The sequence below is a fragment of the Gallus gallus genome, chromosome 4 (assembly GCF_016699485.2).
Source record: "Gallus gallus isolate bGalGal1 chromosome 4, bGalGal1.mat.broiler.GRCg7b, whole genome shotgun sequence".
Classification (NCBI taxonomy): domain Eukaryota; kingdom Metazoa; phylum Chordata; class Aves; order Galliformes; family Phasianidae; genus Gallus; species Gallus gallus.
In genome coordinates this window covers 90,511,165-90,535,946 of record NC_052535.1, presented here as the reverse complement: position 1 = coordinate 90,535,946, position 24,782 = coordinate 90,511,165, and the positions used below count along the sequence as shown (strand labels likewise).

Here is a 24,782-nt window from a genome sequence, read left to right as displayed (position 1 = left end):
TGCAGGGGAGTGGGACCAGATGGCCTTCGAAGGCCCCTTCCAACTCAGGCCGTCCTGTGGTTCCATGGAGTGATGGTTGGGTTGGGTTGGAGGGGGCCCTAAAGCCCACCCAGAGCCAACCCCTGCAGCGGGGGCTCCCCGGGGCCCCGTCCAGCCTGGATTGGGCACCTCTGGGTGGGGATTGAGCCCCCTTTGGGAGACCCCCAGAGCTGGAGCTGCCCGGGGCTCGTGCTCTGTGGGGCTGGGGGGGCTCTGTGTTGCCGGCCTTGCACTTTGGGGCACAGCATTTCCACCCACGTGTGTCTGACCCCAGGAAGCCAAAGATGCTCTGGAAGCCAAGGAGCGCTACATGGAGGAGATGGCCGACACTGCCGACGCCATCGAGATGGCAACCCTGGACAAGGAGATGGCGGAGGAGCGCGCGGAGTCCCTGCAGCAGGAGGTGGACTCCCTGAAGGAGAAGGTGGAGTACCTCACCATGGACCTGGAGATCCTGAAGCACGAGATCGAGGAGAAAGGTGGGCCAGGAGCTGGGGGGGGTCCGGGGCTGCTCCGTCCTCGGGGGGGCACTCAGCTCACGGGGGGCAGCGGTGGCCCCTCTGCCGACCGCCCGGGGAAGGGGGGATGGGTGGGTTCAGTGCCAGAGGCCTCACTTCAGTGCTGTCCCTGTGCTGGGGGCAGCAGTCCCACCCCGGGACGGCCCTCTGTGTTTGCCCTGTGTGACTGCGCTGCCCTCTTCCTGGGCTTTGCGCTGAGCCCTGCGGAGCTGCAGCTGCTGACCCCCGGAGTGTCCGTGGGGCTGAACGATGCTTCCCTCCCGCTGCAGGCTCGGAGGGAGCGGCATCCAGTTACCAGGTCAAGCAGCTGGAGGAGCAAAATGCGAGGCTGAAGGAAGCTCTTGTGAGGTAGGAGGGAGCCTGTGCTCCCCGGAAAGGCGGGGGTTGTCTCTCTTGGTGACTGAGCACTGATCACAGTCCCTGTGCGGGTCGGCGGATCAGAGCTGCTGGCTGCCCCGGGGCTGCTCTGAGCTCTGCTGCTCCGTGAGCCCACAGCACAGAAGGGACAGTCCCTGCAGTGAGTCCCCTGGGGATGCCTCGTGTCCCTGCAGAGGTGGCTGCCTGCACTGCCTGCTTTGGGCTCAGAGCAGCTCACCACTGAGATACGTGGCCTCCGTGCACCTTCGAGAGCCCCAGCAGCAGCATTATGGCACTATGAGTGCTTTCAGCCACGCTTTGCAAAGTCCCTTTGGTGCCCAACTGCACACACAGCCCGGGGGGTCTGCGGCTGCACGGTGCCGGCGCTGCAGGCGGCTCAGAGCCCCCCGGGAGCACCGCGTGGGCTGCTGCTGGGCCGCCGCTCAGCCTCCGCCTCCTGCAGGATGAGGGACCTCTCCGCGTCCGAGAAGCAGGAACACGTGAAGCTCCAGAAGCAAATGGAGAAGAAAAACACGGAGCTGGAATCGCTGCGGCAGCAGAGGGAGAAACTGCAGGAGGAGGTGAAGCAGGCGGAGAAAACGGTCGATGAGCTGAAGGAGCAGGTGAGTGCTGGGGGGCGGGGTGCTGGGCAGCTGTGGGGCTGAGCAGTAGTTGTGGGGTGCTGAGCAGCGGTGTGGGGTGCTGAGCAGTAGATGTGGGGTGCTGAGCAGCGGTGTGGGGCACCTCTTGGCACGGAGTGCTTGCTGTGGTCACTGCTGGAGGCCGTGCATGGTGATGCTGTGGGACTGCATGGTGCTGGGCTGGCCATGCAGCTGTCAGCCCCCAGCAGCCCCGTGGTGCAGCAGGGCTGTGGGGTGGTGGTGCAGCAGGGCTGTGGGGTGGCGGTGGCGGTGCAGCAGGGCTGTGGGGTGGTGGTGGTGCAGGAGGGCTGTGGGGTGGCGGTGCAGCAGGGCTGTGGGGTGGTGGTGGTGGTGCAGGAGGGCTGTGGGGTGGTGGTGGTGCAGGAGGGCTGTGGGGTGGCGGTGCAGGAGGGCTGTGGGGTGGCGGTGCAGGAGGGCTGTGGGGTGGCGGTGCAGCAGGGCTGTGGGGTGGCGGTGGCGGTGCAGGAGGGCTGTGGGGTGGCGGTGGCGGTGCAGGAGGGCTGTGGGGTGGCGGTGGTGGTGCAGGAGGGCTGTGGGGTGGCGGTGCAGGAGGGCTGTGGGGTGGCGGTGCAGCAGGGCTGTGGGGTGGCGGTGGTGGTGCAGCAGGGCTGTGGGGTGGTGGTGGTGCAGGAGGGCTGTGGGGTGGTGGTGGCGGTGCAGGAGGGCTGTGGGGTGGTGGTGGTGGTGCAGGAGGGCTGTGATGTGGTACTGCTTCCAGGTGGACGCCGCTCTGGGTGCCGAAGAGATGGTGGAGACTCTGACAGAGAGAAACCTGGACCTGGAGGAGAAGGTCCGGGAGCTGCGCGAGACCGTCGGGGACCTGGTAAGGTGGGCATGGGGGCGCTGGGAGCTGCTGGGTGCTGCCCTGCAGTGCTGCCACGGCACAGCGGTGCCTCTGGGTCGTGGTGCTGACCCACATTGCAGCACAACCGCATCCTGCACCGCGTCCCCATTGCAGACTGCCAGTGCTTGAAGGGGGCGTATGAACGGGAGGGGAACGGCTGTTAGCAGAGTGGGTGGTGATAGGACAAGGGGGGGTGGCTTTAGGGTGAGGCAGGGGAGCTTTAGGTTGGATATGAGGAGAAGTTTTTCCCCCAGAGGTGGTGACGCACTGAACAGGTTGCCCAAGGAGGTGTGGATGCCCCATCCCTGCAGGCATTCAAGGCCAGGCTGGATGTGGCTCTGGGCAGCCTGGGCTGCTGGTTGGCGACCGTGCACATAGCAGGGGGTTGGAACTCAATGAGCACTGTGGGCCTTTGCAAGCCAGGCCATTCTATGGTTCTGTGTGTCCCTAAGGGGGATCTATGGGTCCCTGTGGGTCTCTATGAGGATCTGCGTGTCTCTGTGGGGGTCTCTATGGGTCTCTATGGGGATCCGTCTGTCCCTGTGTGTCTCTTGGTGACCCTGCACACAGCAGGGGGGTTGGAATGAGATGACCATTGTGGTCCTTTTCATCGCAGGCCATTCTATGACTCTACGTGTCCCTATGGGGGATCTGTGGGTCTCTATGAGTCCCTATGGGGATCTGTGTGTCCCTGTGGGGTCCCTGTGAGGTCTCTATGGGTCTCTGTGGGGATCTGTGTTTCCCTATGGGGGATCTGTGGGTCTCTATGAGTCTCTATGGGGATCTGGGTCCCTCTGAGGTCTCTCTTTGGGTCTCTATGAGTCTCTGTGGGGATCTATGGGTCCCTATGGGTCCCTATGGGTCCCTGTCTCTATGGGGTCTCTATGGGATCTGTGTGTCCCTATGGGTCTCTATGGGATCTGTAGGTCCCTGTGTGTCCCTATGGGTCTCTATGGGATCTGTGTGTCCCTGTGTGTCCCTATGGGGTCTCTATGTCTCTATGGGATCTGTGTGTCCCTATGGGTCTCTGTGGGATCTGTGTCCCTGTGTGTCCCTATGGGTCTCTATGGGATCTGTGTGTCCCTGTGTGTCCCTTGGCGTCCCAGCACACAGCAGGGTGTGGAGGCAGATGCTCGTTGCGGCCCCCCTCATCCCAGGCCGTTCTCCGATGGGTGGGGTGGCTCTGCTCCCCCAGGAAGCCATGAATGAGATGAACGATGAGCTGCAGGAGAACGCCCGGGAGACGGAGCTGGAGCTGCGGGAGCAGCTGGACCTGGCGGCGGCGCGCGTGCGGGAGGCGGAGAAGCGCGTGGAGGCCGCCCAGGAGACCGTGGCCGACTACCAGCAGACCATCAAGAAGTACCGCGAGCTGACGGCGCATCTGCAGGTGCTGCTGGCAGCCCTGAGGCTGAGCGGGGCGGGCGGCCCACGGGGGCCTGGATGGGGCTGCGCGCGGCTCCGCTGCGTCCAGAGCTGGGGAACACAGAGGAGGAAGACGGGGAGCTGTTGGAGAGCGGCCGGGGAGGGCACGAGGATGGGCAGGGGGCTGCAGCACCTCCCCTACAAAGGCAGGCTGAGGGAGCTGGGCTTGTTCAGCCTGGCTGCGGGGTGACCTCATTGCAGCCTTCCAGGACCTACAGGGAGCCTACAGACACGAGGGGAGGCAGCTCTGAAAGGGCGGATAGCAGCAGGACGAGGGGAAACGGTTTGGAGTTGAAGGAGGGCAGGATGAGGTTGGATGTGAGGGGAAGTTCTTTACTATGAGAGTGGGGAGGTGCTGAACAGCTGCCCAGAGAGGCTGTGGATGCCCCGTCCATCCCTGGGGGTGTTCAGTGCCAGGTTGGATGGGGCCCTGGGCAGCCTGGGCTGGTACTGAATGGGGAGGTTGGTGGCCCTGCCTGTGGCGGGGGGGGGGTTGGAGCTTCATCATCCTCACGGTCCCTTCCAGCACAACCATTCTGTGTGATTCTGCTGCCCCCCGAGGTTCTGTGCTGGGCTGTCTGTGTGTCTGTGCCCTTGGGCAGTGCTCTGCTTGGGCCATCCCTCTGCTCAGCTGTGCTGCTGCAGGCTTGGGAACCCGGAGCAGCTGAAGCGCTGTGGGTCGTGCAGTGTGGCCCTTGGCCCCCCTTGGCCCCCCTTGGCCCCCCTTGGCCCCCCTTGGCCTTGCTGCTGGCTCAGAGATGGGCGATGAGTCCATGGGGGCTCCTCGGCTTCCACACAGCTCAGCATCCACTCCGTTCCTCTTCCTCACCTTCTCCCCCCGCTCCGTGCACTGCACGAGGAGCCCTCAGAGGGAGCAGCTCTGGAGCCGCTGTGGGCGTGCAGAGGCCGTGGGGCTGCGGATCCCCCCACAGTGCTTCAGCTCTGTCTGACAGCGCTTCTCTCCCTGCTCAGGACGTGAACCGGGAGCTCATGAGTCAGCAGGAGGCGTCTGCAGAGAAGCAGCAGCAGCCGCCCCCCGAGATGTTCGACTTCAAGATCAAGTTTGCAGAGACGAAGGCCCACGCCAAGGTAGGGCAGCAGCAGCGCCGGGCGTGCAAAGCACCCACGGGGTGTTTGGTGCTGTGTGCCACAGCTGGGGCGGCGTGGGGCGGCCCTTCCACAGGCTGTGTGCCTGCTGGGCCCCTGGTGCACTGCACACCATGGGCAGCCGCACATCAGCACCCGCAGCCTTTTCCTCCGTGCAGCTCTCAGCTGCCGCCCCGTCCTGCAGCAGCTGCTGTGTCCCAGGGGCGGTGCCCGGCGCCGGGCTGAGCGGCTCTGGGCTGTGTTGCTGCAGGCCATCGAGATGGAGCTGCGCCAGATGGAGGTGCAGCAGGCCAACCGGCACGTCTCCCTGCTCACCTCCTTCATGCCGGACAGCTTCCTGCGCCACGGCGGCGACCACGACTGCATCCTGGTGCTGCTGCTCATCCCACGGCTCATCTGCAAGGTGAGCTCCCCAGGGCTGGGCCGGGGCTGAACTGCCACCGCTGCGCCCCCGGGGCTCACCGTCATTTCTTCCTGTCCTGGGGGGGCTGCGGGTTTTGAATGGTTATTTCTTTGAGACCTTTCAGCATCGCCTGGGAGGAGGAGGAGGAGGAGGGTGGGGGGGGGCGGGCGGAGGGGAGCAGAGGTCCCTGCCCTGGCTGTCAGTGGCACACTGAGCTGCAGTGCTCAGCCTGTCCATTTGGGCAGTGGGAGCACGGCTGGGGTGGGGGCTCCCAGCTGTCCCGCGTTCCCCCTCTGCACTCAGAAATCCTTCCCAGGAGCGGTGCTTTTTGGGGGCGGAGCTGCAGGGGGTCCATCCCGTGCCCAGCAGCGCAGCCCGGGGTGGCTCTGAAGGTTTCCCCTTCCCCGCAGGCGGAGCTGATCAGCAAACAGGCACAGGAGAAGTTCGAGCTGAACGAGAACTGCACGGCGCGCACGGGGCTGCGGGGAGCAGCGGGAGAGCAGCTGAGCTTCGCAGCGGGGCTGGTGTATTCCCTGAGCCTGCTGCAGGCCACGCTGCACAAATACGAGCAGTGAGTACACGGCCCGCCCCGCTGCCCCCCAGCCCACCCCCCCGAGCCCCCGGCCCATCCTGCAGCGTCACCCCCAGCCCCGATTAACGTTGCGGTGCTGCACGGTGCCGTGGCAGCAGATGGAGCCGCTCTTAGGGGCGGCTCATGCCCTCAGCGGCGCCCATCCTGAGGGGTGCGGGGGGCGGCTCCCAGGACGGGGCCTCGCTGGGACAGAGCTCTGAGAGATCCCTTTGCTGCTGCGCCGGCACGGCTGAGGGACCCATTGGGCTGCACGCTGTGCTGCTGCTGCAAGGTGGCAGATCTGCCTCCAGCGCTGCCTTCTGCCTCAGAGGCTGCAGCGTTCCGCCCCGGGGCTCCTTCCACAGAGCTCCACAGAGCTCCTATTCCATGCCCTGCCTTCCTGCAGACGTGTTGACTTCTGCCCAGCTGTTGTGCTCCCCGGGGTGCTCGGAGGTTGGCCCCCAGCAGCACAGCCCCGTGTTGCTGCTGTCCCGGGTGAGCTGACTGTGCCTGCATCCCCCCCAGGGCCCTGAACAAGTGCAGCGTGGAGGTGTACAAGAAGGTGGGGATGCTGTACCCCGAGATGAGCGTTCACGAGCGCTCCCTGGACTTCCTGATCGAGCTGCTGCACAAGGACCAGCTGGACGAGACGGTCAACGTGGAGCCTCTGACCAAAGCCATCAAGTACTACCAGGTGGGTGCAGTGCATCCCCCGGCGTCCTGGGCGGCAGTCCACCCTCAGAGCGTGCAGGATTTGAGCCTGTGGCCGTCAGCTGGGGCTGTGTGCTCCGTCCCTGGGGGGTATGGCGGAGTTGCCCTGCGCTGGGATCCTGTAGCTCTGTGCTGTGGGTTGGGGTCGTTCAGAAGGGCTGCCTTAACGCAGCTCTTGGTGAGGGCAGAGCGCTCATGGGGTCTGCCGTGCTCCTTTCCAGAGCTTTCACTTCCAGTTAACAACCAGGGCAAACTCAGTGCTCGTGGGTTGGGGTTTTTTGATGTGTTTCCTTCGTTTGGTATCTGTGCTGGCGTGTGCGGGAGCCCTCGAGGGCTGCTGATCTGCGACGGTCTCTTTTCGTGCAGCACCTGTACAGCATCCACCTGGCCGAGCAGGCTGAGGACTGCACCATGCAGCTGGCCGACCACATCAAGGTGAAGCAGAGCAGCCCGCTGCCCCCTCCGACCCCGTGGGATGGGTCTGGGAGCCCCTCCGACCCCTCCTGCCGCGCTCACCGCTCACTGCAGCTTCCCTGGCAGCTGCTGCTGCTGGCACAGCCGTGGGGTGGGCCCCGGGGCGAGGGGAGGGGTGTGGGCCCTGCAGGACCCCTTCTGTCCAGGAGCTCCTGAGCTCCACGGGGAGCGCTGCCCCCCACGGGGTAAAACGGAACGTATTCGGTGCCTCAAAGCCTTCTCCTGGAGAACCCGGCGTCGGAGCAGTGTGCTGTGCAGAGGGTCTGAGCCAATGCCTGAGCCCAGAGCACCCTGCGTGCCAGCAGCCCCGAGCTGCCCTGCACTGCACAGCTCACGGCGCCCGTTCTGTGCCCCGCAGTTCACCCAGAGTGCCTTGGACTGCATGGGGGTGGAGGTGTGCAGGCTGCGCGCCTTCCTGCAGGTAGGAGCGTGGGCCGGGCTGCGCTGGGCGCCCCCCCCCTCCAGCAGGTGGCTGAGCTCCTCTCTCTGCCCCCAGGCTGGGCAGGAGGCGTCCGACCTGGCCATCCTGCTCAAGGACCTGGAGACCTCATGCAGCGACATCCGGCAGTTCTGCAAGAAGATCCGGCGCCGCATGCCGGGCACGGACGCGCCGGGCATCCCCGCAGCGCTGGGCTTCGGGCAGCAGGTGGGCAGCGCGTGGCGCCTGCGCTCGGGGGGGGTGCGTGGGCTGCACCGCCTCCTGCCCATCCTTGAGGCTCCTCCCGCTCTCCCGACCTGTGCCATCCTCCCGGTGACGCTGCTAAAATCAGCCCTGTCAGAGCACGGCGAGGGGCTGCTCTGAGGCTGCAGTGCCTGGGAGTTGGGGTGGGGGCGGCCCCTCCGCTTCCCCCCCCCTCACGGCCTGCTCTGCCCGGCCGCAGGTGTCGGACACGCTGCTGGACTGCCGTAAGCACCTCACCTGGGTGGTGGCCGTGCTGCAGGAGGTGGCCGCCGCCGGAGCGCAGCTCATCGCCCCGCTGGCTGAGAACGAGGGGCTGCAGGCGGTGAAGCTGGAGGACTTGGCCTTCAAAGCCAGCGAGCAGGTGGGCCGCTGCACTCTGCCTCCCCGGGCGCCCCGCTGCAGAGAGGGGACCCGAATCCCCGCTGTGCTGCAGGGCTGGGAGAGCTGCAGAGCCTGGGAGCGAAGTGGGACGGGAGCGTGGCTGGGAAATGCCACAGCAGCGCAGCTGGCCCTGCTCTGCAGGCTGTGATGTAGTGGGAAGGGGGGTGTTGGGGGGGCCGCAGGGCGCTGAGGGCTCCGCTGAGGGCTCCCCGCACTGCCCACCCCCCCAATCCTCGCAGATCTACAGCGCTCAGGGCATCAACCCCTACGAGTGCCTGCGCCAGTCCTGCAGCATCCTCATTGCCACCATGAACAAGATGGCCACGGCCATGCAGGAGGGAGAATACGATGCTGACCGGCCGCAGAGCAAGGTGGGACGTGGGGTGGGCTGCGGGGTGGGCTGCGGGCAGAGCTGTGCTTGGAGCTCTGCAGCCCAACTCCGCATCGTCTCCCCCCGCTCCCTTCTGCAGCCTACCCCACCTGCCGAGCTGCGGGCGGCCGCTCTTCGGGCTGAGATCACCGACGCAGAGGGGCTGGGGCTGAAGCTGGAGGACAGGGAGACGGTCATCAAGGAGCTGAAGAAGTCCCTCAAGATCAAGGTGAGCCGTGGTGAGGCCGTCAGCCGGGGGGGGCTGCAGGGCCGCTGTAGTGCTCGCCGTCGTGCCCCCACTGCCGTGCTGCTGCCTGCGGAGCTGCTGTCTCACACCGCGTCGGGTCCTCGGCAGTGCTGCAGCCCGGTGCCTCCCACTGCTCTGGGCGCTGCCGGGGTGCAGCGGTGTGGGGTTTCTGGGCAGCCCCTGCTGGGGAGCTGCGGAGGGCCCTCCCCAATGCGCCCCCGTTGCGCTGAGCTCTGCTTTCTTCCCCCCCGCTGCAGGGCGAGGAGCTCAGCGAAGCCAACGTGCGCCTCAGCCTCCTGGAGAAGAAGTTGGACAGCGCGTCCAAAGACGCCGACGACCGCGTGGAGAAGATACAGACGAAGCTGGATGAGACCCAAACGCTGCTCAAGAAGAAGGAGAAGTAAGCGTGGGGTGGGGGCCGGGGGGCCGTCAGGGGTCTCCGTGGCTCAGAACCACCTGTGATGACGCGGAGCGTCTGTGGGGCGGCACGGGGTGGGCTCTGGCCAGAGCTGTGACTGCGTGTGCTCTTGCAGGGAGTTTGAGGAGACCATGGACGCCCTGCAGGCAGACATCGACCAGCTGGAATCCGAGAAGGTGGAGCTGAAGCAGCGCCTGAACAACCAGTCCAAGCGGACCATCGAGGGGCTGCGCGGGGCCCCCGCCTCCGGGGTCGCCTCCATCGTGTCCGGCATCGCAGGAGGTGTGGGGGCACTCGCAGGGGGCAGGGGAACGCAGCAGCGAGGAGCTGGGGCTGCCCGGGGGGCTCTGCTGCCCTGGGGGAGATGGAGCCCTGGGTGTGCCGTCGGGGCTGGGGGGGGGGGACGGGAGGTGCTGGAGAGGAGGGGGGGGGGGGTGGGGAGGGCAGCAGCTCCGCATGGGGGTGGTGAGGGCGCCTGGAGCGTTGGCACCTCCGTGTCCCTCATGTGGCGGCAGATGGAGCTCCAGCAGGGCTGCCCGGAGCCGTGCTGGCATTCCCAGCAGTGCTGTCTGCAGGGCAGTGCGCGGTCGCAGCTGTGAGCTCCCTGTGATGGGGGGGGGGCCTGCAGTACTGCAGTGGGTCCTGCAGTGCCTCCTGGCCCTTCCGGCCCCCCCGGGCTGAGTGGGACCCTCACGAGGAGGGCACGGCAGCATCGCCCTCTTGCTGCACCACGAACACCGGCAGCTTGCTGGGAGCAGACAGCAGCTGCCTTTGGGGTGCAGCCTCTCCCCGCGTCACTGCAGCCATGAGCTGCAGCTCCGGGCACCCCACTGTGCTGCAGCCACTGCTCCCTGCGCGGGGGGATGGAGTGGCACAGCGCACAGCTGAGGGCAGAGCATAATTCCTCTTCTTGTCTCTCCTCTGCCTCCTCTCCCTGCACTGCAGAGGAACAGCAGAGAGGTACGGCAGCGCAGCGTGCGGTGCTCCCAGCAGTGCATGCAGGGGAGCGGTGACCTGCGGGCGCACAGCATGCCGGGGGTGGGCAGCAGCTGCAGCACGGGGGGGGGGTCGTGGTGGCTCAGGGGCCGTGCAGTTCGGGGCCGAGGGCTGCACTGAGCGTGGGACCGCAGCGCGTGGGGCGATGTGACGGCGGCGGTGGTCCCTGCAGGGCCCGGGGAGCACAGAGTGCATCCCTGAGGGAGCGCCGGGGCTGCTGTGAGCGTGGTGTGCTGTGAGCTCTGTCTGAGCAACACCTGAGCTCACGTTGGGGTGGCACTCATTGCGGTGCTGAGCCCTCCGCGTGCCCAGCATCCCACCGTGTGTGACACTGCGTGCCGTCCTGCAGGCGTGGGGGCCGGGCAGGCAGCCGGGGGCAGCGCGGGGCCGGTGCAGGTGAAGGATTCCCCCCTCCTGCTGCAGCAAATCGAGGCTCTGCAGCTCTCCATCAGACACCTCAAGAACGAGAACAACCGCCTCAAGGTGAGTGCGGGGGGAGGGGGTGGGACGTGGGGCTGGAAGGGCAGCGGTGCCGCCGCCCCCAAAGTGTGGGGCAGAGGCCGTGGGGCCGCAGCTGGCAGCGCTGGCGTTGTTTGCTGCTCCACGTGGTGTGGATTGGGGGCGTTCGGTGCTCTGCAAGGAAACAGAGCAGCAAAGAGCCTCGGGGACTAAAGAAGGCTTTGCTGACATTGGTCGGCAGAGGTGCGATTGTGCAGATGGGGATACATCACTGCAGGGCTGTGATGATTGCTTACAGCCAACGGGGCGCACCCATGGCTGCTGCTGTGCCTGCGTGCTGCTGCTATGGGGGAGCCCCAAGCCCGGCAGGCACCGAGCAGCACTGCACCCCCCCCACGTTGTGTGGGGCAGCTCTGCCACCATGGGTACCCCCACCCTCCATCTGCAGCTGTTTCTGAGCACCACTTTATGCCTTCTATTACTTTTAATGCTCATTTTCTCTGTTCCTTTCCTCCCAAACACCCCACCTGCTCCCACCACCCCCCAATCCCTCCCCCCTCACCCCCATCCCTGCCGCCCCATCCGGCTCGCAGGGCGCACAGATGAAGCTGGAGCTGGCCGGCCTGAAGCCGCTGCAGGTGGCCAAGGTGTCCCTCCCGCAGAGCAAGCAGGGGGAGGGCCCGGCCACCCTCACGCTGTACCGCAAGAGCACGCAGCTGCTGGAGACGTTGTACCAGATGAGCACCAACGCCAAGGTGGTGGACACCAAGCAGACAAAGTCAGGTGAGCCCGGCGGGGCCGAGCGCGAGGGCTGTGAATGCCGGCGGTGCCGTCCTCGCGCTGGGGGGACCCCCCCCGCCCCCGGGATGGCTCACGGTGCCGCGCCGCTCCCCGTGCAGCCCTCGTGTGCCGCGGGGCTGTCGTGCCGGGGGGCGGCGCGGCAGCGGGGAGGCGCTGCTTCTGCCGGGGCTCGGCCTCCCCCGGAGCCCCACCGCCCCCGACCCCCCCGGGGTGCAGTGAGTGCGGGGGGAGGGGGGGCCGCGGCCGCGCGTTCACCCCACATCTCCGCAGGACGCAGCGCGGCCGCGCGGCTGCTGGAGCAGACAGCCCGGCTGTGGGCCATGAAGGGCAGCATCGAGGCGCTGCGGGTAAGGAGTGCGGGCGGCGCTCGGGAGGGGGGCGGGGGGGGCTGCGGGGGCCGCGGGCGGTGCTGGAAGCGGCGGCTCTGCGCAGGACGAGGCCATGCGGGAGATGGTGCAGCAGCAGCCGGGCGCGGGCGTCCCCACCAGCTTCGGCGTGTTCCCCTCCTCGTCCTTCCTGAAGGTGAGTGCGGAGCCGGGAGGCACCGCGGCGCCTCGTGGGGCCGCGTGGGGGTCGCGTGGGGGTCGGACCCCCCCGGCCCCACCGCCGCCGCTCCGCCCCGCAGGCGCAGCGCGAGAAGCAGCACGGCCTGACGCGCTTCGGCCGCGTGTCCATCCCGTGCGCGCCGGGACACGGCCGGGAGCAGCGCGTGCTGCTCACCCCGGAGCTGCTGCTCCAACTGCAGCGGCACTTCGTGGCGTAGGACCCCCCCGGAGCACCGCGCGGCCCCCCCGGCCGGGTAACCCCCCGTCCCCCTCCCGCCCAATAAAGCCTCGTGCAGCCACCACGTGCTCCTCCTTTCGGCCGTACCGCGGTGGGGGCGCTGGGGGGGGGGGGGGGGCGGCTGACCGCGTGCGGCACCGCGGAGGGGGGGGGGGGGGGGGGGGGGGGGGGGGGGGTGAATGGGGAGGCGGGAGCGCACGTGCGCGGCGCGAACCGAGCGGAGCGCGGGAAGGGGCGGGGAGAGCGCTGCGGCCGCTCCCATTGGCTGGGAGATGGAAGGGGCGGGCGGCAGCTGCAGCGCGCCTCTCTGATTGGCCGAGAGAGTAAAGATGGGCGGATCCGTGCCAGTCCGTCGCTCATTGGCTGAGGGCGCCCTTCTTGAGGAAGCCCGCGCTGATTGGTCGGCGGAAGCGGCGGCGCCGTCGCCGATTGGCTGCGTGTGGGCGGGGCGGGTTTCCGGCATAGCGGGCTTCCGGTGCGGCGCTCTCAGTTCCGGGCGGCGCTGGCGGCACAATGGTGAGCGCGGCGCGCGCGGGGCCGAATCCGCCCGCATCGGAGCGGGGCCGCCCTGCCAGGGCGGGGGGTGCGGGCGGGGCGCGGCCGGGGGAGCCGCGGGGCGCGGATCGGGGTTCGGATCGGGGCTCCCCGCGCCGCACCGGGCGCGCAGCGGGGCCTGGCGGGCGCCCCGGGCCCGCGCTGACGGCGTTGCGCCGCTCAGGTGCTGCTGCACGTGCTGTTCGAGCACGCCGCCGGGTACGCGCTGTTCGCCGTGCGCGAGGTGGAGGAGATCGGTTTGCTGCTGCCGCAGGTACGGGACGGGACGGGACGGGCGGGACGGGACGGGACGGGGGGGCGCGTGGCGGCCCCGCGTGCCGCTCCGGGCTGTGACCGCTCCCGCCGCAGGTGGAGGAGAGCGTCCTGACCGTCGGTAAGTTCCACAACGTGGTGAAGCTCGTGGCCTTCTCCCCGTTCAAATCTGCGCAGAGCGCCCTGGAAAACATGAACGCCGTCTCCGAGGGTGAGCGCGGCGCGCGGCTCCCCCCACCCCCCTACCCCCCCCTTTACCGACCCCCCCCTTTACCGCCCCCTGCGGCTCCCGGCCCGCCCCGCTCAGCGCCCCTCCGCGTCCCGCAGGGATTCTGCACGAGGATCTGCGGCTGCTGCTGGAGACGTCGATGCCGGCCAAGAAGAAGAAGGCGCTGCTGGGGGTGGGGGACGCCAAAATCGGGGCCGCCATCCTGGAGGAGTTGGGCTATCAGTGCCAGACCGGCGGCGTGGTGGCCGAGATCCTGCGGGGTGAGCCGGGCTGCGGGGTGGGGGGGGTTGTTGGGAGCAGGGCTGGGGTTGTGGGCAGGGCTGGGGTTGGGGCTGGGGTTGTGGGCAGGGCTGGGGTCGGTGACGGCGCGTCCCCCTGCAGGGATCCGCCTGCACTTCCACGCCCTGGTGAAGGGCCTCACGGCGCAGTCGGCCTCCAAGGCGCAGCTCGGCCTCGGCCACAGCTACTCCCGGGCCAAGGTGAAGTTCAACGTGAACCGCGTGGACAACATGATTATCCAGTCCATCAGCCTGCTGGACCAGCTGGATAAGGACATCAACACCTTCTCCATGCGCGTGCGGTCAGTGGGGTCCCAGGCTGGGCTGCGGGAGGGGGGGTGTGGGGCCCTCCCCACGCTTACCGTGGGTGGCTGCGCCTCCAACCGCCCGCACAGAACGGGGAGGGAGAGCACGGCCTCGGTAACACCCCGGCCGGGGCGGCGGTGCTGCGGCCGGATTGTGACCGGGGGGACACGGAGGGCCGGGGGTGTGGGGTCGGTGTGGGGTCGGTGCGTGTGTACTGATGCTGTTCTGCAGGGAGTGGTACGGGTATCACTTCCCCGAGCTGATTAAGATCGTCTCGGAGAACTACACGTACTGCCGGCTGGCCAAATTCATCGGGAACCGCAAGGAGCTGAGCGAGGAGAGCCTGGAGGGGCTGGAGGAGATCGTCATGGACGGCGCCAAGGCTCAGGCCATCCTGGAGGCGTCGCGCTCCTCCATGGGTGAGTGCGGTTCTGCACGGCCCGCAGCGCTGCCGGCAGAGCACGGCTCCCTGACGCCGCTCTCGCGCAGGGATGGACATCTCCCCCATCGACCTCATCAACATCGAGAGCTTCTCCAGCCGCGTCATCTCCCTGTCGGAGTACCGCAAGGGCCTGCAGGAGTACCTGCGCTCCAAGATGAGCCAGGTGGCCCCCAGCCTCTCAGCCCTCATCGGGGAGGTGGTGAGTGTGAGCGTGTGCCCCCCTTCCCCCCCGCCCGGCCGTGGAGGTGATGTCTGAGTGAATCTGTCAATCCACTGAGCCGCTGTGCTGACAGCCCTCACTGCTGATCCCGGCCCGGGCGCTGTGTGCCGCTCACCCCATGGCTGCGCTGCTCTGGGGGCGGCCGTAACCCCGCATCCCCTCGCAGGTGGGCGCCCGCCTCATCTCCCACGCCGGCAGCCTGACGAACCTGGCCAAGTACCCGGCCTCGACGGTGCAGATCCTGGGGGCTGAGAAAGCCCTGTTCAGGTACCGCTGCGGGGTGGTCGCGGTGATGGCAGGTCCCTGGGCTGCCGGCGGTGACGCAGCGGGCTGCCGTGGCCTCAGCTGCGCGTGAGCTGCCAGCCCCAGCCCTGAGCGACCACTGCGGCTCCGCTGCTCGTGCCGGGTGTGCGCCGTGAGGTCAGAGGGACGGGAGCGGGCGGCATCTCCTGGGCTGTGCTGGGGTGGCGGAGGGGCAGCAGCTCCCATGTGGGGCACAGCGGCTCCGGGCCGCCCCCGATGGCTCGCTGGGCTTCTCCCAGGGCTTTGAAGACGCGAGGGAACACCCCCAAGTATGGGCTCATCTTCCACTCCACCTTCATCGGGCGTGCGGCTGCCAAGAACAAGGGCCGCATCTCCCGCTACCTGGCCAACAAATGCACCATCGCCTCCCGCATCGACTGCTTCTCAGGTGCGGGGGGGGGGGGGGGAGGGGTGGGGGGCACAGCAGGGGACGCAGCCTCCGCTGTGATGGGAAGATTTTTCGTCAACAGCATTTCACGGTGTGAATGTTGAGTTCGGTGGGCTGAGCGGAGCGCTGCCGGGGGGAGGTGGGCGCCAGGCCTGGGTGGGACGAGGGGCGCTGAGCGCAGCTGTCCCCGCAGAGGTCCCCACCAGCGTCTTTGGGGACAAGCTGAGGGAGCAGGTGGAGGAGCGGCTGGCGTTCTATGAGACCGGAGAGCCGCCCCGCAAGAACCTGGAGGTCATGAAGGAGGCCATGGTGGAGGTGAGGCCGGGGGGAGGTGGGGACGGGGGGCACCGCTGTCGGATGTGATGTGAAGCGCCCACCTGACCCCCCGTGGAGGCAAAAAGCTGATTTAATGAGGCTGATCCGACAGCTGTGCCGGAAGGCGGTGTGGGGGGAGCCTGGCCCTGCACTGACCGCTCCTCGGCTCCCTGCAGGCCAACGAGGTGGTGGCTGAAGTCAAAAGGAAGCAGGAAAAGAAGGAGAAGAAGAGGAAGAAGCGGGAGAAGCGGCGGCTGGAGGCGCTGGCTGCGGCCGCGGAGGAGATGGAGAACTCTGTGCAGGAGGCAGAGGTGAGGGCAGAGGCTCCGAGCGCCCTTTGGGCTGTGCCTTTGTGGTGGCCCCACTGTGCTGTGACCACTGCCAGGCTGCCCCAGCAGTGTCTGCTGCTCCTGCCCTGCTGTCTGTGGGGGAGGGGGGTGCCCCAGTGTGGGGGGCTGCCCCAGTGTGGGGGGCTGCTTGGCCGCACGGAGGCAGTGTTTGTCTCTGTGCTCCAGTGGGCCTGGGCCCTCACCGTACATTTTCCCTTAGGAGAACAACATAGAGCCAAAGAAAAAGAAGAAGAAGAAGAAGGAGCAGGAGCAGGAGGCTGCCACGGAGCCGGAGGAGAACGGGCTGGAGGAAGAGGTTCTGCCCAAGAAGAAAAGGAAAGTGATGGGAGAGGCCACCCTGCTGGAGAAGAAGAAGAAGAAGAAGGCCAAGGACTTGGAGGAGGATTAGGGCAGGGGGAGCAGCTGGAGCGGGGCTGTGCTCCGGCACAGCGGACTCAGGGCTGGCGTGGTGTGGCTGCGGCCCATCGCCTGCCGTCCATTTGGCAGCTGCTGCGCGGGGCTGCAGCTCACAGGCGTTGGACATGTCGTGCTCTGTGCCTCCCGGGGCCGGGCCCGGCTGCCTCACGGCCGTGCTTGGACAGTGCTCCTCGTGCCTTCTTTCAGAGCCCCCTGGAGCGGCTGCAGCTGTGCGCCATCCGCGGCTGCCAGAGGGCAGGAATCTGCACGGTGTGACTGAGCCTCAATAAAGGGCTCGGGTTGGTGTTGAGCTGCCCTCCTGCTCTGTTGTTGCTGCTGCTGGGCCTCACGGAGCCCGATGGGGGCTGCAGGAGCCCTCGGCTTTGCTCGGTGCTGGGTAACCGTGCTGTGTCCCCACGCCAGCACTGAGCTGTGGCTGCATGCCCGGCTCTGCAGTGCTGCTGGGAGCACACGGCCCAGGTGAGGCACAGCGCTGTGCCTCCTGCACACCGTGCTCTGTTCTCTGCTGCCAGGAGGGGCTGCAGATTGCACACGGGTGGGGATGGAGCAAGGAGAGGCTGGGGCCGTCCACCCCCCCGCTGCACCCGTTACATTGCAGAGGCCGCTTTATTACAGGGAAGCAATAAATTACCGAGCAGGCAGTGGGAGCACCGGGGCTGCCAGAGGATGAGCAGCAGCCCTACGCGTCCAGGGCCCCAATCACAGCTTGGGTGAAATCCAGGGACGTGGCGTATCCACCCATGTCTGCTGTGCGCACCTGCAACAGAAGGCAGCGTCAGTGAGGAGGGGGAGGCCCTGAGCGGGCTTTGGCTGGAGGTGTCCCCTGGGGGTGGGGAGGAGGGCTGCTGGGGGTCCAGCAGGTGTGCACCCACCCCTCTGGCCTTCAGTGTGTGCCCCTCTGTGTGCGCTGCCTCTGCGGATCTCTGCCCACTTTCAGCTCAGGCTCGCAGCTCCCTCTGCCTTACAGAACCCCAACTGAAGCCCCCCACCCCAGCAGAAGGAAGGGCTGCCGCTTCCTCTGCTTCCAGCTGCTGCACTAAGAGATGGCTGAAGGGAGAGGGGAGCGTAAGGCTGCTGCTCTGCCTGCTCCATGCAGGGACAGGGCTGTGCCGCAGCTGCAGCCCAGGACAGGCCCTGCCCCGTGCCAGGACTGAGGGGGTGATGTGGGGGAATGGCAGTGGGCTGCGTACAGGGCGGGGGGAGCGTCGGACCCTTTATTTGCATACAAAATACAAAGCACAGTTAGTTCAATACGTGTCCCAGTCTCTCACTCACACACACAGCAATGGGGCAGAGCGTCCCGTGGTCACACCGAGAGCTCCTGCAGCCCCCTCTCCCCTGCACGCTCAGCAGGGCCCGGCCCAGGCGGCCACCTGGAGGCCCCCAGCTCCCCATAGCTGGGCAAGAACAGGAGGAGCAGCAAAGAGCTGCGAGCAGCCTGCTGCCCTGGGAGGGGGGCTCAGCTCACAGCCCCCTGCCTTCAGCAACCAGCCACTCGTAAGGACAGAGCACAGGGCTGATCCTGGGCTGCTCGGGTTCCCGGGGCAGCTGCTGAGCAAACCTCACCTCTCCCTTCACTGCGTGCAGGACTGTGCCACACGGGACGCTCCAGCCAAGCCAACAGCTGCCTTTGCACATCCCCAGCACGGGGCCACAGCCCCGGGGTCCTATTTATTGCTAGAGCCTCTGAGGGCATGGAAAGGTATCAGCAGGACCCCAGGTCCCACTGTCCTGCAGAGCTGCCTGCGTGGGATGTGGGCTATGGCGAGAAGGGAGATGCGGCCACCGTGGCTCTGAGTGGGCACTGGGCTGGGAAAGAGGAGAGCCCCCTCCTCCCCCGAGGCCCAGGGAGCAGACAGCCAGGGCAGCCAGGGCCAGGGCGGGTTGGGGGATGGCTGTGGGGCCTTAAACTACAGCGGGGGAGGCTGCTGCAGGGCGCAGAGAGGTCCCAGGGCTCGCCGCGGGCGAGCGGGGCTCCTAGGCACCATAGTGGGGGTGCAGGTTGTCAATCACAGACTTGACGAAGTCAGAAGTGGTGCAGTAACCGCCCAAGTCCCGTGTCCGAACCTAAAAATCCAACACAGGGAAGGGGAGAAACAAGGGAGAAACGTGATTGTGAACTGAGTGAAATCACCGAGAGAAGGGGGAGGAGAGGACAGGAGAGGAGAGGAAAGCAGCTTCCCTCTATGCGCCCTGCCAGAGAGCCCAGAGGGGGGCAAGCTAGGAAGAGGCCGTCTGACGCCCCCCAGCCCTGCTAGAGCCTCCCGAGGCAGCGAGCCCAGACAAGCAGAGGGGCTGACTACAGCTGGCTGCACAACAGCTACACGCACAGGGGATGCACACGGGGTTCTGAGCCGGTCCCCTGGGTGGAGAAGGGGGAGGTCAGAGGTTGGCACTGTCCCTGTAGGACAACGCAGCGCTGTGCTCCACCACAAGCTCTCACACACAGCCTGCAGGCGCACACACACACACACACACACACACACACGGCCGCCCACCCAACACTCACTTTTCCGACTTTGATCACCTTCTTCACTGCATCTGAGATCAAGTTGGAGTGGAATTCCAAGCTGGGGAGAGGACAATGCCACGGGTCAGGGTCAGCCCGTCCTCCCAGCCCAGCAGGGCAGTGCTGCCCTCCCAGCCCACCCACAGCACGTACTTGAGGTGCCGCAGCATGTTGGCAGCCGAGAGCAGCATGGCTGTGGGGTTGGCAATGTTTCTGCCCACAGCCTGGGCAAAGGGGTGGCGGGCGCCCTGCAGGAGGACAAGCGGGTGAAGGAGCAGCCCCGGTGCTCCCAGGTGCTGGGGAGGCACACGGGGTGCTGCTGGGAGCACAGCTGCCTCCTCACCATCTCGAAGACGGCGTACTCAGCGCTGTAGCTCTCCCCGGGCACCACGCCGGCGCCGCCCACCAAACCAGCTGCCAGGTTGTCAATGATGTTCCCATAGAGGTTCGGCATCACCAGGACGTCGAACTGGTAGGGGTTCTGCACCAGCTGTGTGGAGGGAAGGGGAAGATGTGAGCCCTGTGCAGCAGTCAGAGGCAACGCAAGCAGCACGACAGCCCTCAGGAGGGGGTGGGGGCAGCGACTCGTGCAACAGCAACCCCAAGCACAACCTGAACTGTGGTCAGGTAACAGCAGGGAGCACAGGGAGCCCTGCTGAGATGGGCCAGGTGCCACGGACCCACAGCACCTGGCAGCTCTGCAAGCCCATCCCAGGCATTAGCTCCAGGTGCCAGACATCATCCCTGCAGCTCCTGCCCTCAGCTGGCGGAGAGCAGGGAGGCCGGGGGCACCCAGTCTGAGCTCCCTCCCGCAAGCAGCAAACCTCAGGCCAGGACACGGGCTGTTTGCTGACAAACACAGACCTGCCAGCTGACAGCAGCAGCACTTCTCAGGCATCAGCTTTTTGTCCCCTTGCCCAGCAGGCAGAGCAGCAGCAGGAGGTGCAGAACGGCTCTGGGATGGGGTAAGGAAGCAGGATCCTCACCTGCATGCAGCAGTTGTCAATTATCATGGTGTCAAACTTGATCTTGGGGTAGAGTTCTGCCACTTCCTCACAGCACTGCAGGAAGAGCCCATCACCTAATTTCCTGAGAGGCAAAAAACACGCCTTGAGGCTTCTGCAGGACAGCAGTCAAGTCATTACAGAAGTGAGTAATCCAACAGCAGTTGGTGTCCCAGCGCAGCAGGGATGGGGGGCAGGCAGCCCCAGGGCAGCTCACACTGCAGAAACAAAGCGGTGAAGTCACAGCCTGGGGGGAGCACACGGAACAGCCTCCCATGTCAGAGCTTCTCCCCGCTCAGCTGACAGCTTTCAGGATGCGGCTGCCAGGCCTCAGTGAGGCCCACGCCAGTGAGGAGGCCACACACAGGGGAAGAACAGCTGCCAGGAAACGCCCAGCCTCTCTGGAGCCGGACCAGCAGCTGGCATTGCTGCTGTGGGGCCCAAGAGCTGAGAGCAGCAATGCCTGGGACGTGACAGCGCCCGACACCCGCCCCGCAGCACTCACATGATGTTGGCTTTGTGCACAGCCGTCACCTTGGAGCGCCCCTTTTTGGTGGCGTAGTCGAAGGCGAACTTGGCGATGCGCTGCGACTTGGCCCGGGTGATGATCTTCAGGCACTCAATGACCCCCTTTGCACTCTGCACACGAAGGGCAGCGTGAGCGGCCGCCACACACGGCCTGCAGCCCTGCGCCACCGCGCTGCCAACAGCCTGGTGCTCTGCCACACCGACCAGGAGCCTCTGCCTAACGCTGGGTCGCCTCAGCTGGAGGTCCCTCCGCTTCCACCAGGCCCTTTTTCAGGCAGGACCCCTCCCGCAGCCCACCGGCACGCCTGCTGCTGTCTGTGTGCGTTCAGATCACCGCTCTCACCCATCTCCTACTGCTGTCACCGCTGCAGCTGCAGGCATTCCTGGGCACTGCCGTGCAGCCCCGTGAAGCAGCCCCGTGAAGCAGCCCCGTGCCCCAGGCTCTGAGCACAGCCACGCAGCCCAGCAGATCCCCCCACCCCCGTGAGCTCAGCGGCAGCACAAAGCAGCTCTCACACCTCGTGCTCCAGAGAGCTGTACTCCCCCTCCGTCTGCTCACGGATGATGACGAGGTCCAAGTTGTTGTGCCGTGTTTTATAGCCTGGCAAGCTCTTCACGTGGACCACGTTTGCAAACAAGTCCAACTTGCGCCTGCAACAGAAGCGGCAGCAGAGTCAGCACTTCATGGTGAGCTATTCCTGGGGCAGTGACTGCTGCTGGCAGGAGCTGGGGGTGACGGCAGGGGACGATGCAAACAGCAACCTGTCCCGAGATGTCATCCCACAGCTACTGCTCCAGCTACCCTCGGTCTCAAGGACACAGAGACCACAGAGCCAGCCTCACCCCGTCACAGCCTGGCTCTGACCGCCCTGTGTCGAGGCAGCTCACTGTGTCCACTCCTCTGTCAACCCCCTCCCCTCTGAAGGCCCCCCAGGAAAGCAGGCAGTGGGGCGGCACTCAGAAGAGGCCGCTCCCAGCCACAGCTTCTCAGGATCTTTGCCTGAACCCCCCACCCCCCTGGACTCATCTCCTTCAGCCCCAGTTTGGTGCCAGAACATCGGGACTGAGTGCAAAGTGGGTTTCTCAGTGCCGTGTCAGTTCCCAGCCCTGGCAGCCAAGCAGGGCGCTGAGCTCACCTCAGTCTCATGTCGTAAGAAGCCAGCTCTCCCTTGTACTCCATGGGGGTGTGGATCTTGCCTGCAGGGACAACACCAAGCAGCAGTAAGAACACGGAGTGCGCCGACAGCTGCTAAGGACACGGTCTGAACCTGGATGAGAAGGCAGCAGGGAGCTTTCCATAAAGCCTCAGACTAGGACAGAGACCAATTTGCATTACACTGGACCCAGATGAGGCCCTTTGGTTCTGCAGGCCATGCTAGGAGGTCTCCTTTCAGAAGCAGAAGTTGGATACAACCTCTCCACTGATGAGCTAAGGAAACCAAGTAGAGGTCAACTGCTTCTTTGAGAAGAGAACACATTTCCTAACCCCAGAAATCCTGCCCTCTGAAAGCACCTGAGACACATGCAGCTCTCCTTGCTGGACAGTGAGCACAGCTCCTCACCTATAAGGGCCACTTTGCTCTCCTTCATGGAGTCCACCACCTGGTCCAGCTTCTCCTCCGAGGCCATGTTCTGCACCTCACTCAGGTGGTGCTCATCAAAGACCACGGGCACGCTGGCAGCCTGCACCAGAGACAAAGAGCAACAGCCACTGCCTCAGCACGGTCCTTCTAACACACTACAGAAGGCAAACGACCACGGGGCTCGGAGAGTTGGGGCATGAAACTTAAAGCAGCCAGAGCTGATCCTCGGGGAGAAGAGGGAACTGAACACAGTGCTGAACCTGGACCTCAGAGTCACTCCTTCCACTTCAGTTGTGACTGCATAATGGTGTTTTCTGTCACCTTTTATATCAGAACTCCCTGCCCTCCGTGTCATTATAGTTTTCTACCACAGCAGACAACTCTGTTTTCTATTCCGTGACAAACTCATTCTGTATTAGAAGACAGAACTGTTTAATGCTCATTCCTGCCCTGAGTTACAGCTGGGAACATCTTCGTGATGGAGAATGAACTGTCTGCAAGAGCTGCATAAGCTGACACTGTTCTATGGAAAGGAAAAGACCTCAGACTGTTCACAACCCACACTCTTCCACGCTGGAGGACACAGGTAGGCTGCCCTCTGGCTCAGCAGTGCCTTTAGGCAGTTCTGCAGCTGCTGTCCTTGTCCCCATTGCTCCGAGAGGCAGCAGATGTTACCTTGAACACCTCCTTGACGGCGTGCATCAGCTCCGGGCCCACGCCGTCCCCAGGCAGCATGGTGACCTGGAACGTGCTCTCCGACTTTGCATTTTCTGACTGCAAGGAGAGAAAACGACACTCAGACCTCCCACGTGATCCAACGTGACCCCTAACCTGCATGCAGCACGGCACAGGAAGCTCACTGACAGCCTGGAGAACATCTGCACCCTTCGCACAGTTATTCATCACAAAGCCCCTGCCCCACTGCCATCCCACAGACCCCTCCTCACACAGCATCCCCAGCTATGATCTCTCCCTCTGCACACGGAGGGAGCACACAGTGCTGGAGCTAAGAGTGCAGTCCTGCTTTACTAAGGGAAGCGTTCCTTCATTTCTACTTTCTGTCTGCAGGATCACCTCAGTCTTCCCACGTGAAGTCCCACCCTGCTGCGTACTGACCCTGCCCTGCTGCTTTTTGCTAATTACACACTTTATTAAAATACCCCATGCCTATCATAGAATCACAGAATGGCCTGGGTTGCAAAGGCCCACAATGCTCATGTAGTTCCAACCCCCTGCTATGTGCACGGTCGCCAACCAGCAGCCCAGGTTGCCCAGAGCCACATCCAGCCTGGCCTTGAATACCTGCAGGGATGGGGCATCCACACCTCCTTGGGCAACCTGTTCAGTGCGTCACCACCCTCTGGGTGAAAAACTTCTCTTAATATCCAACCTAAACCTCCCCTGTCTCAGTTTAAAACCATTCCCAATTGTCCTATCACTGTCCAGCCTTGCTTCCGTGCAAAGACCAAGCCTGAACATATGAAGCAGAGTTGGTCTCAGAGGTGATCCCTGAGCCACTCCCCACCACCACCGCCGCCCTCCCTCCCACTGAGCTGGCACCTATTTTTACACAGTGCTTTTACTAATCCCTGCCTCTTTAGCCACTAATTCCCTGCAGAGCTGGCAGAGACCTCACAGAACCGGATGCAGAATCGGGATGGTGATGGGAAGGGACAAGAATGTCACACAGAATCACACACAGAATGGTTGTGCTGGAAGGGACCTCGAGGATGATGAAGCTCCAACCCCCCCCCCGCCACAGGCAGGGCCACCAACCTTCCCACTCAATACCAGCCCAGGCAGCCCAGGGCCCCATCCAACCTGGCACTGAACACCTCCAGGGATGGACGGGGCATCCACAGCCTCTCTGGGCAGCTGTTCAGCACCTCCCCACTCTCATAGTAAAGAACTTCCCCTCACATCCAACCTCAACCTGCCCTCCTTCAACTCCAAACCGTTTCCCCTCATCCTGCTGCTATCTGCCCTTTCAGAGCTGCCTCCCCTCGTGTCTGTAGGCTCCCTGTAGGTCCTGGAAGGCTGCAATGAGGTCACCCCGCAGCCTTCTCTTCTCCAGGCTGAACAAGCCCAGCTCCCTCAGCCTGCCTTCCTAGCGGAGGTGCTGCAGCCCCCTGACCACCTTTGTGGCCACCTAATGAGGGAGCAGCACCAGCAGCCCGGGCCCAAACCGCAGGGCAGCAGAAAGCAATCTCAGTGCTGACCTTCTGCCCGCAGTGCCACAGTGAGACACGTGCACTGAGCACCTCGCCCAGCGTCCAATAACGGCGGCACGCTGTTTCCTGTTACTCTACGTTAACGACTACGGAATTATCAAAGACGGGACGCAAAGATATGCAACCGCAAAGGACGGCGGATCGTTCAGGACGGGGTTACGGGACGCAGAGCCGCTCACCTTTACCCGCGGGATCTGCTGCAGCGCGGCGGAGGCGCTCAGAGGTCGGCAGAGGCCGCGGGGGGCGCGCAGGAGGCCCTGTGTGGAGAGCGGCGGTTAAACGGCGGCGGAGCGACACCCCCGCAACGCGCTCCTCCCGACCCCGGCCGCCAGCGGAGCCCCGGACCCCGCATCCGAACGCGGTCCCGCATCGCCACCCCGCGCCCCAGGCCGCCCCCTGCAGCCCCCCCCGCCGCCCCTCACCCTGACCGCAGTCCGCCCTGCGCTCAGCGCCGCCATCTTGCCGCCCCACAATGCCCCGCGGCTGCGGCGAGGCGGGGGGTAGAGCGGCTCCGGCCCGTGCAGAGCGCCCCCTGGCGGCCGGGAGGACGCAGGGCAGTTACCGTGCCGCGAGCCGCCCCTGCGCTCCCTGGGAGCCCGCGGGACCCCCCGAAGCAGCCCGGCTCCC

General features: G+C 65.4%; 3 protein-coding genes and 3 non-coding genes across 18 annotated transcripts in view; 5 read left to right on the top strand and 1 right to left on the bottom strand.

Moving 5' to 3' along the window:
* DCTN1 (dynactin subunit 1) overlaps positions 1-12,306 on the top strand; it is a 42,288-nt gene extending 29,982 nt beyond the window's left edge. For 5 of the 9 annotated variants that reach the window (NM_001396021.1, XM_015301316.4, XM_040699086.2 and 2 more), the window contains 23 exon segments: positions 314-518; positions 827-905; positions 1,378-1,537; positions 2,295-2,399; positions 3,616-3,807; positions 4,815-4,931; positions 5,200-5,352; positions 5,763-5,923; positions 6,449-6,617; positions 7,001-7,069; positions 7,467-7,529; positions 7,605-7,754; positions 7,990-8,151; positions 8,411-8,542; positions 8,642-8,770; positions 9,046-9,188; positions 9,322-9,488; positions 10,152-10,166; positions 10,552-10,685; positions 11,255-11,444; positions 11,733-11,809; positions 11,895-11,984; positions 12,088-12,306. In NM_001396021.1, coding sequence (NP_001382950.1) covers positions 314-518; positions 827-905; positions 1,378-1,537; positions 2,295-2,399; positions 3,616-3,807; positions 4,815-4,931; positions 5,200-5,352; positions 5,763-5,923; positions 6,449-6,617; positions 7,001-7,069; positions 7,467-7,529; positions 7,605-7,754; positions 7,990-8,151; positions 8,411-8,542; positions 8,642-8,770; positions 9,046-9,188; positions 9,322-9,488; positions 10,152-10,166; positions 10,552-10,685; positions 11,255-11,444; positions 11,733-11,809; positions 11,895-11,984; positions 12,088-12,225 — 3,000 coding nt within the window. In that variant the 3' untranslated portion in view covers positions 12,226-12,306. 9 annotated transcript variants of the gene reach the window in all.
* A 424-nt stretch (positions 12,307-12,730) lies between these two features.
* NOP56 (NOP56 ribonucleoprotein) lies at positions 12,731-16,589 on the top strand. 3 transcript variants are annotated; one of them, NM_001031388.2, is made up of 12 exons: positions 12,731-12,761; positions 12,964-13,053; positions 13,149-13,263; positions 13,380-13,541; positions 13,663-13,861; positions 14,097-14,284; positions 14,355-14,506; positions 14,694-14,794; positions 15,070-15,218; positions 15,412-15,533; positions 15,710-15,844; positions 16,083-16,589. In NM_001031388.2, exons 1-12 carry the CDS (start codon positions 12,759-12,761, stop codon positions 16,269-16,271), a joined length of 1,605 nt encoding a protein of 534 aa, NP_001026559.2. In that variant the 5' UTR covers positions 12,731-12,758; the 3' UTR covers positions 16,272-16,589. The 3 variants fall into 3 exon arrangements, with proteins under 3 accessions (NP_001026559.2, NP_001384223.1, NP_001384224.1); NM_001397294.1 differs by lacking the exon at positions 12,964-13,053; NM_001397295.1 differs by lacking the exon at positions 13,380-13,541.
* On the top strand, positions 13,905-14,036 carry LOC112532454. The gene has a single exon (XR_003075186.2). It is a non-coding gene; the product is annotated as a small nucleolar RNA SNORA51 (small nucleolar RNA).
* On the top strand, positions 15,270-15,340 carry LOC112532450. Its single transcript, XR_003075182.1, has one exon. It is a non-coding gene; the product is annotated as a small nucleolar RNA SNORD56 (small nucleolar RNA).
* LOC112532449 lies at positions 15,573-15,640 on the top strand. Its single transcript, XR_003075181.1, has one exon. It is a non-coding gene; the product is annotated as a small nucleolar RNA SNORD57 (small nucleolar RNA).
* A 298-nt stretch (positions 16,590-16,887) lies between the features above and the next one.
* On the bottom strand, positions 16,888-24,633 carry IDH3B (isocitrate dehydrogenase 3 (NAD(+)) beta). Of its 3 annotated transcripts, none has more exons than XM_046940299.1 (12): positions 24,578-24,624; positions 24,335-24,412; positions 22,600-22,698; positions 21,904-22,024; positions 21,478-21,538; positions 20,860-20,992; positions 20,319-20,452; positions 19,796-19,898; positions 19,153-19,299; positions 18,963-19,057; positions 18,810-18,870; positions 16,888-18,662 (listed from the first exon to the last, which is right to left on the bottom strand). In XM_046940299.1, exons 1-12 carry the CDS (start codon positions 24,611-24,613, stop codon positions 18,621-18,623), a joined length of 1,110 nt encoding a protein of 369 aa, XP_046796255.1. In that variant the 5' UTR covers positions 24,614-24,624; the 3' UTR covers positions 16,888-18,620. The 3 variants fall into 3 exon arrangements, with proteins under 3 accessions (XP_046796255.1, XP_046796254.1, NP_001026558.2); XM_046940298.1 differs by having other exon boundaries at positions 16,888-17,057; NM_001031387.2 differs by having other exon boundaries at positions 17,501-18,367; positions 24,578-24,633.
* Positions 24,634-24,782: the final 149 nt, after the last annotated feature.

Excerpts from the sequence above, each read along its gene's own strand:
- NOP56 (NM_001031388.2), top strand. Across the intron at positions 13,542-13,662 it reads GGTGGCCGAGATCCTGCGGG|GGATCCGCCTGCACTTCCAC; the intron begins GTGAGCCGGGCT and ends GTCCCCCTGCAG. Across the intron at positions 13,862-14,096 it reads ACCTTCTCCATGCGCGTGCG|GGAGTGGTACGGGTATCACT; the intron begins GTCAGTGGGGTC and ends GCTGTTCTGCAG.
- IDH3B (NM_001031387.2), bottom strand. The coding sequence starts at position 24,613 with ATGGCGGCGCTGAGCGCAGGGCGGACTGCGGTCAGG. Across the intron at positions 24,413-24,577 it reads CAGGGCGGACTGCGGTCAGG|GGCCTCCTGCGCGCCCCCCG; the intron begins GTGAGGGGCGGC and ends CTCTCCACACAG. Across the intron at positions 18,368-18,809 it reads AGGTGATCAAAGTCGGAAAA|GTTCGGACACGGGACTTGGG; the intron begins GTGAGTGTTGGG and ends TTGGATTTTTAG.